This window comes from Elephas maximus, chromosome 1, assembly GCF_024166365.1.
Source record: "Elephas maximus indicus isolate mEleMax1 chromosome 1, mEleMax1 primary haplotype, whole genome shotgun sequence".
Lineage (NCBI taxonomy): Eukaryota > Metazoa > Chordata > Mammalia > Proboscidea > Elephantidae > Elephas > Elephas maximus.
The window spans coordinates 165279645-165291964 of NC_064819.1; the positions used below are offsets into that span (position 1 = coordinate 165279645).

The window sequence follows — 12320 nt, forward strand, 5'->3', positions numbered from 1 at the left end:
ACCACAGAAAAAAGACCTGGTGATCTGCTTCCGTAAAAACTACAGCCAAGAAAACCCTATGGGACACAGTTCTGCTCTGTAACACATGGGATTGCCATGAGTCAGAATCTACTTGATGGCAATATATTTGGGGTTTTATTTGTTGTTGGGTTTTCGGTGCTTTATAAGAAAATGGGGAGGGTGTGCAAAAGAGGAACTAGGGAGTGTAACATATCACACAAAAAACTTTAAAAGGAAGAGAAAAATAGGATGGTGGCCAGAGAACTGCTTAGATTTTTGTTCTTCTTGATTTCTTTTAAAGAATGAGACACTAAAACCTGTCCAGATGTAGAGAGAGAGCTGTGAAGAGAGAAAAAAAGGAGCAATTAATGGTGTCAGGACACAAAAGGAATGAGCAAAAGAGTTACTCACAGAGAGGAGAGTCACCTGTTTCATGAGAAAAGCAGGCAGAAAAGGAAGGGCAAAGATACGGGTATATTTTGAGATACTGGGAAGAGATATCAGAATGTTTCAGAAAGGCAAGGACTGTAACGAGCGCAGTCTTCAGTGGAGAGTAGGATTCAGGTTCCTCCCAGGATTTAAAACGACAGCTGTGAATCAAGTTTCTAAGCAGCTACGAGGCTCCAATGAACTGAAGGCTGTATTCATCCAGGAGTGCATGGGCACATGTGTGTGCATGCATATGTATACATGTATGTATATATGTGTCTGTGTGTGTCAAATGAACACTAGCAGATTTAAAAATACTGGACAGAAGTTAAGAAGAGTCAAAATCGAGAGAAAGGAGATAAGAGTAAGTAGATGAAGAGAGCTAGTGAAGATCCCAAGGCCAGGAATGTCCAAAGACAGGAGTCAGAACTTTAAGACATATGGAGAAAATTCCATACCTACCCTCAGCCTCCTCCTTTCTAAAAGTGCTACATGTTAGATGGCAAGAAGTTATTGTTCAATTTTGGTAGATGTGATAGTGGCATGATGGTAATTTTTTAAAAGTTCTTGGAGGTGCTCACTGACATAAAATGACATGTTATCTGTGGCATGGAGGGGAAGTTTGGGAAAAAGTAAAAATTTGCAGCACTGCAATACAACATAAAATCTCTAAAGAAGAGCTGGTCACATAACTCACCCAGAAAGAAGGTAAATAAGTGGTAGAATCCTTAAGTCATCTTATTTCCTTTTTTGTGATATTAAGTGGAAGACCATCAGTGTCCATGAAAGAAATATTAATGTCAAAAATGAGACCTTCTATGTCTTACAGTAGTAAGAGGTACTTTCTGAATATTTGAATTTTATGAAGAAAAAAACCAAGGTTAATAATTAAGGAGATGTGGGTGTTTAAACAAGGTATATAGGTGACTGAAAAATGTATTTAGTCGTGTAAAAACCTGCTAAGCTTCCCATGGCTTCTTCTCCCCATGCTAAAAAAAAAAAAAACTTGGCTATTGATAACCTTTAATTATGTAACAGAATTGCAAATGTGTATGAAAAAATGCGCCTCTGACCTTTTGAATTAAAAAAAATGGGTTTAGTATGGCACCATAGACATTCCCTGTCTAGCCTAACTAATAGGGCATATGACTAACACAAGGGCTGAAATTGGAAATTAGAAATGTAGAAAGCACTGAATAATGAACCTCAATTATTGTCTGAATGATTTCTTCTCACATTAGATCTCAATTACCCATTCCCAAACGTACCTTGGAGACCTTACCCATAAAAAGACTCTTCGAGTTCAGCTTTTTTCTATATGCCAAACAAAGCTACCAGGAAATGCTCACCAGAAACTGAGAATGATTTCCTTATGGCTGGGGAGATACTGCCAAGATTCCCTTTAAGGTTTACTTAGATGGCACTCAAGTAAGACTCCCATATGGAATTACTCCCCACACAGGAGCCTGACCTGGGGGAAGCTGAACAAAGCGGAGATTATTTACAAACTCCCAAAGCAGGGACTGTTTTACATTTCTCCCACCCTGGATCTAATTCCATCAGTAAATACAGCACGTATTAAGTTATAAAGCATAGTTATGAAAAGGCCAAGACACACTACAGAGGGTCAGCCCTCCTGACACAGTAAACAGAGGCCATTGGCCATGCATGACTGGGCAGGCTGCCTCAGTTGCTAGCACCTAGGAGTTGGCGCAATCACCAAGGCAGTCACAGACAGACTGATCCCAACAGGCACACCCCATTATTAAAGGTATCTTATAGGAATCATCTGTGTTCTGAGGAGCCATCCTTCTGTCAGACAACTTGCAGGCAGTTTCCCTTCAAATAAAGAAAACACTCAATGTAGTGGTTGCAACAGCTTCTTAAGATTTATCTGCAGAGTATCCTCAAAACCAGGCCCTGAAATAATACAGTCATTGCCATTATATATTGGCTCTTGGTTGAGTGAGCTTTGATTGGTTTTTATCCAAAGAGGATGGGAAGCTTTCTGTGAAATAAAACAGAGTATTTAATGATTATCTATGACCTGTGGGATCAAATTGACAACAGCATCTCCAAAGGTTAGTTGAGAAGCTTAGGGGGCAGTGACTTTACATTAATGGTGGTGGAATAATTTGGAAAAGGAAAGCAAGCATGGTTATACAACTTGAAGAATGTAAGCAATGTCACAGAATTGTACATGTAGAATTTGCTGAAACAGTGTATCCTTTGCTGTATGTATTTTCACACAAAATAAAATGTATTTTTTAAAAAATTGTAATACTTTAGTTTGGGCTCCTATCCTGGAAATGTTGGATGGATGTATACAGCTTTTAATTGCTATTTATTTGTAATTTGTTCATTGAGAAAGCCTCAAAAATGGGTAGACAAGAGTCAAATACCATGGGGAGCCTGTTAGGATAATTTGCCAGTAAGCTTACTGTGCCCTAGATACATGTTCATGTAACAGAAACATCAGAACTCTCATTCAGCTGAAAGGGAAAAATGTCTTGTAAGGGGCAGCAGGCTTGGCCTCTACCTCCCTCTGGGCTGGTCACCATGTATCAGTGTGCTAAAAGGCTAAATAGCAACCCCAGCCCCTGAGACCATACATGGAGCTACTGTAGCCACCATTTGACTAGGTTGAGTGATCTGTTTTACACAACCACCTTTTGGACAATGTTTTTTTTAATTTTTCACCAATTTTTTTTCTTGAGTTATATAAAGAAAGCAGAAAGAAGTACATTTTTAGAGTAAAACTTCCTGGCTACAAATTTCATCTCCACTTATTAGCTATGGGACCTAAGTTAACTTACCTAACTAATCTGAGTCTTGTTTCCTCATTACTGAAATAGCTCATGATGGTCTGAGTTTGGTTCAGTGCCTGGCACCTGATGGTTCAATAAATGCTGGCCTTTTTTTTTTTTTTTCTTTTTTTAGCCAAAGAATTTACACCTCCAGAGCACATAAGGAAACTAAAAGACCCACTGTATGTATTCTCCCATGATATATTGCAACAAGAGATTCTTAGTGCCTATCCCACTTGGGGTGCATAGTAGGTAGTCAATAAATGTTGCAAATTAACTTGGAAGCCTAGTTATTGTGAATAATGAAATAGGTGAAAACAATATTTCTCTTCAGAAACAAAAGCACTAAAATAAGTATGTTGAAGAATTATGTTAGAAAATATCTAATAATTGCTCTAATATTAATGACAATATTTTGTGCAGCTTTGTTAAAAAAAAAAAAAAGCTTTGTGGAATACAAACATCATATCCGTTGAATAAAAAAGATATTATGTAGGTTTGCTGAATTGGTCAATGACTGACAAATTCTGAAACACATCAGGGTTAATCAGAAATCAGAAAAAAAAAATGTGTTGGACACTATGAAATGGGAAAGAGAGAACACCTAGAAATCTATTTTGTTTGACCCTAATTTTTAATTCTGAATTTTTAAAAAATACTGTGGATTCCAAAATAAAAACTATCCAGGATATGTTTTTATTCTGAATGCTAGTGAAATATATAATCCTGATATTATAGGTTTTCCTTTCCCTTGGGCATGAAAAATGTAATCTGTACTTTCAAATTTCTCATTTTATTTTAGCAAAGAGGAAACTAAATAGATTTTGCTTAAGATGTCATAATGAGACATTGAGAAACAATTCTCCAGTGTCTAATGAAAACCAAGCCCATAACTTAATAGTTACTATACCCAAAAAAACCAAAACAAAACCACTGCCATCCAGTCGATTCCGACTCAGTGACCCTGTAGGACAGAATAGAACTGCCCCATAGAGTTTCCAAGGAGTGCCTGATGGATTCGAACTGCCGACCTTTTGGTTAGCAGCCGTAGCTCTTAACCACTATGTCACCGGGGTTTCCAGTTACTGTACAGATGTATAAATTTCTATTGCTAGGTCTCAAAGTTTTGTGCGTGCGTGTGTGCGCGTGTGTGTGCGCGCGTGTGTGTTACCCATTCCAAAAGAATCTAGAGCTAAAATGGTCCTTGTTAACTTACAGTACTAGCCTTTTAATTGACAGGCTATTTTTTTCCTATAGAGAATTTTCTTTCAATGAATAATTCAGACTGAAACTGCATAATGGCAACTATATTTTAAACCAAAAAAATTCCTCACATAATAAATACATTTTATGCACATTAACTTCAAATTTACTTCAGAAAGCTATTTACAATATAAATAATTATAAATGGGAACACTTTGTAAGTTATCATTGACATAACTAATATTTTCTACTTTACATTCCAAAGTAAAAGTTCGAATTACAGATTTATACTATGATGTCACTAGAAACTATACATTGCAAGATGGTATCTGAAATATTGACAGTCAGTAACTTCTTTCACAAATATAATCCTTTTTTATAGCATGTCAGTCAAAAAAACAAACACAAAATATTTTATCTTTTTTGAAGTGCCTGCTCATATGTTTCATTTTTTGAAATATTTCCCTCTAGATTAAAAAAAAAAAAAGTTACAGTACTTCTAAAAATTTTTCCAAGTCAATTTCATTTCTTTGAAATGTAAACACACCAGGGTTCTTCAGAGTAAATTCAACTGTGAATAAATGTGTCCCAGATCAGCAAATTAGGACAAACCCCCCACTGTATAGGTTTATAAAGCAAAGTCCCATGCAGCAAGATTGCAATAGATAAAACTATAAATGTTTGGTTTAAAATTATCATTTAGGATTTTTATGTGAACTATTAGTTTTTACAGAGCACAGCAGAATAGAATCTTATTACTTGCTTTACGATTACCCTTTCTTCATAGAGACCTAGAGAAGGAACTCTGAACAAACCCGTTTGGAAATGAACACAATCTCACCTTTTGAGTTAAGCACTACCCGTACAAACTTTGTGCACAAGAAATGAGCACCATATGGAAATTCCCCCCCAAGAACATTTTCTATATATGATACTCTTTGCATGTGTCCACAGCTGTTCCGTGATTCTTTCCAAATTTAAAATGATAACATTTTATCCATAATACATTTTCCAGTAAGAACTAGCCAGTAGATATTGCTGTCTTAGAGTCAAACCCCTATTCACAAAACCTTATGTTTACATGAAAGGTGAGTCACTTAATTGGGAGACCACATGATTTACATTCTTTATTAAGTCATTCAGAAAATAGAATGTATATCTACATCCTATGATTTGAGAGAATTGGAGAGCCAAATCTGGGCACTTGAACTTTTTAAATCAAAGAGAGTGCTATTAAAGTGTAAGTTATTCCACTAGGCAAGGTGAGCAATCCCAAAACGGCCAAATACTCAGTTTTCCAAATATCAGCGTTCACTATCACTCCCAGGTATTATCAGTGCTAATAGAATTGCACCAAATATCTCAGTAACATCCTGCTCTAGAAAGAGAGAGAGAGCTATAAAATATTAAATCTGTATTCAGAATGTCTCTTTAGCTACACCATCTTCCATCAAATTTATGTGGTCTAAATCTTGAAAAAAAATTCTTTGTCTTATTTTAAAATACCTATGCATATTTTCCAAATGATATTCTATTAGAACTAAGCCTCATCCCCCACTTAAAAAAAAAAAAAAGAAAGAAAAATGGGGCATTTTTCCTTGTCTAGAAGATCCCATTAAAGCTTATTTTAAGTGAGATTCCCTGCCAGAAGCAGCACGTGGCAGCAGGGTGTAAAGAGAATTAAGAATAGGACTGAATGGAAATAGTCCAGTCCTATAAAATACAATCAAGAGAGAATAAGTGGTTTTACTGTATAAATACTGAAGGCAAATCATTTATTGTATCCTGACTCTTTTTGAATGTCACATTAACACTGTGTCATGTTATTCAGCATCAAGCAATTATAGTTTAGAAAAGCTAGCACATTATATTCAATATAGTATGTCAAAAGACTTGTGGATTTAAAAGCACACCTAAATGTCTGACCTGTAGTGATTGTGACATTAACATTATGCATTTAAAAATAATACATCCAATCTGACTATATTCTCAATAATAGTTTTAACAAAAAAAAATTTTCTTCAAAGAAGACAGGAGACGTATTCATTTATTTCTTAGGTTACTCAAATCTTTAAATTAGATAGGGCAGGTAAAATGGAGTCATAAGGATATTCTCACTATTACTAGAAAGTGTGAGCTTTGTTACATCTAATGAATTGATACATATTGTACTGATAATTGGATATAGCACATTTTTATGAATCTTCCCGGTGAATAAAAATCATACTTCTCTTGCTGTTTCAATCAAGTGTCATAGTTCTCAGCATTTAGCAAAGTTATGGAAATCAAAGATTAAAACTAAAGCCAATTTTAGTTTAGTTTTAACTAAGTTATTGGGCACATTTATTTTATATTTCATATTAAAGACACATGATATATCTGCATTTGGAGGAAATATGTTCCTGCACAGAAGAAAATAATGTGGATTATAAATACTTTTTAACATATGAGTCAGAATCAACTCAACGGCAATGGGTTTAGTTTTTTGGGTATGTGCATATTAAGAAGGTATCTTGTCATAAACTTCTTAACTTATTATGGGTCATTTTACAATAAGTATGCCATATTGAGAGAAAAAAAGTACGGTATGTAATATTGTGGGCCTTTAAGGCATTATAAAATTATTGACATTCAGTAAATCAAATGAATGGCTATATATTTAAAACTGGGTCAATCTACCAAAAGTTTTTAATCAAGATATAATTTGGTTAATTTTCTTCCCTTCAAAGTGTTGGTCACACCATTTTAAAGAGCATTATCCTTCCAGTAACCCCCTATTTATGGAATTCATAATTTATTTCTTCCACCAATTAACTACCTTCCATGGAAAAATGCCACTGAAATTCCTTTTGTGAAAGTCTTTTTTTTAATATCAGTTCATTTTCCTTGATTTTTAAATTTCCTCTCTTCTAGCATCTGTCCCTGAGATAGTTGGTATAATGTATATCCATCAGTAAAGCCCATCTGTATAGTTTTCTTTCCAAAATATGTCATATTTTTCAGATATTTATGTCTTTGAACCATTTATCCATCTACACAATTCTATAAAAACTTTAGCATTCCTAAAACCTTACTTCATGTTGCAAACTGATCAAAAATCCATTTTAAGTATTCCAATGGTTCCTCACAAATTTTTCTCAAAATTGCTGAATAGTTGCTTTTATAATTCAGAATTTCTTATTGTGCTTTGAGCTTTTTTGAAAGAACATATTAGAAGCACTAAGTTTCTCACTTGCTTGCACTTTTTCCCATTTACTGCACAAATGTTGCTCTGTCATACCCAAGAAGTATTTAATTTTATGAAGCCTTCTCTCTCATGTACAAATAGCCCAGTGCTTATCTCTCAATTATCATTTTTCAGATTGTCACTTACCTATGGACTCTCAAATAACTGTGTTAACTGATGAAAATATAGTACTAATCCCTGAGAGTTCAATGTCGTGCTCTGTTTTCAAAATTATAAGTCAAGTTCTTTTAGTACATCCCCCTCCTCAAATATGGCAAGAGTTTCAGGCATGGGACTCCTAGGAAATATTATCTATGAAACTTCTCTAATCATTTATGTCACTTTGCTTTGATTACTAAAGACTAGTATAATTAATAAATCCTCCTTATTTTTCCTCTCTCTCATCAGTTTCTACTATCTACTGTTTGGCTGAATCTAGAAATTTAGCCTTAGCTATACCCATTTTTTTTTTATACCCATTGCCATCGAGTCAATTCTGACTCATAGCAACCCTACGGGACAGAGTAGAACTGCCCCATAGGGTTTCCAAGGGGCGGCTGGTGGATTTGAACCGCCAACCTTTCAGTTAGCAAATGCTTTAACCACCGTACCACCAGGGCTCTGGCCATAGCTATAAATGCCAAAAAAAGCCCATGCACCTGCTTGAATTACAAGGCATCTAAACTTCCATGTGAGTGCAGAAAAGCCAGCATGATCAGTCTCAACAACTCACAGCAGAGCATTAACTAGGTAACAAGTTCAGTTCTGAGGCATCAGTGAACCGCAGAACCACGGAATTTTGAAGCTTCCTTACGGATCAGGAAACATCATTTAGATGTAATAAGTAACGCACCTATGGTCACAAAATAAATTACAGACAGGGTCAGAACTGGAACCCAGATATCTTGATATCTAGTCTTGCTGGTCTCTCTACTATACCACAAGTCTGTGTTTGTCTACAAACAATAAGGAAAATGAACACTTTGCCTGTTCCTTCCATCAGAGTACTACTCTTGCCCCTTTTAACCACTTGTCTACCAGCCTAAGCTTTTATCTTAGACTCTCTCCTGAGGCGTTCCACATGTTGTCACATTTGCACATCTGTGCTTTGAAACGTTTTCAGACACTTAGACTGCTGTGATGTAGGACTTGCCTGGTTTCCCTTGGTTATTTTTCAAACTTGCTTATCAGCATTTTTTTCTTGGAGAATTGGTTTGAATTTTTTGTTTGGTTGGTTTTATAAGCCCCGAATGTGTTGATTACTATGTGGCACACATATTCTGAGCCTTAAATTGTTTGTTTTTAGATATTGTTTCATTTTTCTCTGCCTACAGTATTTGCACCTTCACTAAACTACTTTCAGTTGAGCACACCAATTGAGGTTTTTGATGTGTGTCCCAACGTCTCAGTGCTTCTACTTAGCAAAGCCCTTACTGCTATGTCAATGCAACTGTTCCTTGTCGAACTCCAAAGTAAGGTGAAAAATCACCACTTCCTGATTGCTGATAATGGATACCAGGTGAGAATTCATTTTTGTACCATATCCAGAACGATTTCCTTAATTTATGCCTCAGCCAAATGAGCTCACTGGTTGAAACCACAAAGAAAGTAGTTCACAAGATGTATCTCTCTCTCTCTTTCTTAGTAATTTTGGGTACAGAAATTTCTTTACAACATTTAGAAGCCTAAAAGGCTAGGGTTAAGAAAAGTTACATACTTTTGGTGTATTTTATGGCACAGATTCTGTATTTCTACATGTGAAGTGTACACAGCAGTTGGGAATAGCAGTCTGAGTGTGTGATGTTCACTAGATCGTCATGATGCAATGTTGTCATCTATCAGTCCTTTCACGGGATGTACAGACTGATCACTTGAACTACATGAGTATTTTTCAATTCAGAATTTATCTATTCTACTTCCCATATAATTAGAGGGGCAATTTGTGTATTTACTTTAGCTCTGTTATCTGCGTATAACTCTGAATACTAGTGCTAATTTTCTTTGTTTTTACATGAACACATGTCAAATACCCAGTAACTTAGGTTATCCTTTCTAATAATCTGTGGCATAGTAAATGCTGGTAACAGGGCATCCAAACATAAATATGTTTCAGAGATCCTTAAAGAACAAAATATTGTAGAAAAACATCAGCTTCCATTGGTTATTATAACAGATGTTCCCTTGTGTCCTTGTGCAGGGTCTGGCTGCATCCTTAGATGGGAAGTTACATCAAAGTGTGAGCCATTACAGCCCAAGGAATAGTTTCTAATGGTTTCGCTGTCATATAAGTGCTCCAGGGCATACCCAGTTAATGTGTAAGCGTGCTTATCAAAATACTGCCGGTGAGAGCCAAAGCAGTTTGGAGAGACGGCAGGATGGTCTCCTGCTGTCTGATGAGGCGATATATCTGAATGTAGATAGTCTTTAGCAAGGATCAAACTGGATTTTGAAATGCGATCCGAGTTAGGGCTACTTATCCGAGACAGTGCAGTGGGGCTGTTGTCATAATCATTTTCATGGGGGCTCAGCATCTTTCCCTCTCTCTGCTGGATGTGGTCACATGGTGAAGTATTGGCAAGAGCAGAGCCTTGACAGACCTCACCTGTCAGTGGGGGCTGCTGGTAGTTTGCAAAACAGAGGGAGTGTTTTTTCCCAGCTCCATTGATCGAAGCCAGTTGATTTGGGGGTGCTTTCCTTAGCTGTAATCTGTTCTCTTCTTCTTTAATCATTTGCTGGGTGGCTCTTATCAGAGTTTCAATTTTGCTAGGTTCATGTGGGCTACTGTACGGCTCAGTGCGATATCGGTCACCTGATTCGCTGGCAGACCCGGGGTCTGGAGAACTGACCACACTATCTTCATCCCAATGACCTCGCCCTAGAAATTAGAAAAAACAAAAAGTAAGTGGTCTTGAAAATCACCCCCTAAAAATTTGAGTACATTTCTTTTTCCTGGTGGGAGAAATCTTCTATCTTTCATTTTTAATATACGCACTGATATTTGAAACAGACACAGGCTCACGTGACAGATCACGTGTCATCATATTGTACTGGAATTCATATCTCTCAGTGGCTTTTAAGTACAGACGAAGTTCATAACAAGTTTCTCAGAAGGTTAACCTTGTTCATGTGTTTGTGAATGCTGATTAGCAAAGTGGTAAAATGTACATACTTTTTATGTATGCATATCATTGAATCATTTATCAATATAAATAATAGAAGGAGAAGACATAGAATTTGACTTGTGTTATTTTTCTAAAGCCGTGTCATGTTCAACTGATGCTTGAAAAATAGTTTCACTTGGGTTTGAAGAAGACAATAATGATATAGGTTGGACTTACTCTCTCAATTCAAAATAAATCACCTAAAACAGTAATACTGCTAAATGTACCTTAACTAGAGTTGCTCTAAATCACTGGTAGTTTTTGTGTGTGTGTGTATGTGTGTGGTGGGGGGGGGAGTATTTGAGGGTTTGTCCCAACCAAAAAATACAGATATTATTTTCTTAAATCTAGGGGTGAAATTCTCAGTTTCACAGATATCATATAGCAACTTAGGTATCTTAGATTCCTCCTGAAACAAGATGAAGAATAAATAAGTATTTAACGTTTTAGTCACAACTTGTTCTGAACCAAGGAGAGAGATCTAATTTTGAGGAATAGTGTACGCAAAATATATTCCACAAACTAGATTATTCTCAAAACAGTCCAAAGAAAATATAAAAAGAGAAGCAGAAAGGGACAGATGAAAGCTGTAAACTGCTTAATGCAGCTGAGAAGCCCTAGATCACACTATTCATTGCTTTCCTTTTTCCTTTTCTTCTTATTTTATTTCTAATATTTCCTTTCAGACTATGTAGGTCAAGCCAGGATTTTCACTTCACTCCCTTCTTTGGCAAGCGATTGCCCTTCGCGCTAGGTTTCCATTGCCAGTGTACAAAACCAGAGAAACTAAAAGTATAAGCAGAAAAATAAAAAGCAAGGGCAGAAATAAATCTAAAATCGCTCATAAAAGGTGGGCCCTGTATGAGTGGTATTTGAAGTCAGGACAGGAGGCATTAGGGGTGGGGACAACAACATCTCCTCTTAAAGACACAGCAGAAAGTATTATCAGGACCTTTGGATCAATACTAATGTCACTGACTTTTAACAAAATAGGGGAGTTTCGAAGATCTGCCTGGACTCAGCCTTGGAATGAATAGAATGGACTCTCCATAACCAGTTTACTTTAAAATCAACGCTGAAAAACTTCACTAATATTAAATGCTTTAACTGTAGTTCCCATTTCCACGTGTTTTTTAAAGCCATAGAATTATCCCAAGGTGAAAATTTCAGTGAGTTCTACATATCACTCCATTCTTTACTCACTGGGGATATATCATGGGTTATCATGTTGATGAGGGAAAGAGGACAGCTGGCATCTACTGCTCAGGGGACCAGAAAGTTTAAACATCCTGTGATACGAATGACAATCCATAAAACAAAGACTAGCACTTCCCAAAATACCAGTGGTGCTCTCACGAAAAAACACCTATAAATAAGTGAAGCCAAACATCATTCAAGTCCACATTTGAAGCATGAGAATACAGAAAAAAATATACAAGAGAAATTTAAATGTGCACATACTACAAGTTCAATAGACTCTTACTCAATTTATTT

The 12320-nt window shown here is 36.2% G+C and overlaps 1 protein-coding gene across 1 annotated transcript in view; it reads right to left on the minus strand.

Annotated features, from left to right (window-relative positions):
* Positions 1-9812: 9812 nt before the first annotated feature.
* The window catches only part of SIM1 (SIM bHLH transcription factor 1), a 74136-nt gene continuing 71628 nt past the window's right edge, over positions 9813-12320 (minus strand). Inside the window, exon 11 of the mRNA XM_049898013.1 lies at positions 9813-10540. Within this exon, the coding sequence (XP_049753970.1) occupies positions 9813-10540 (728 nt within the window). The remainder of the gene's footprint in view (positions 10541-12320) is intronic.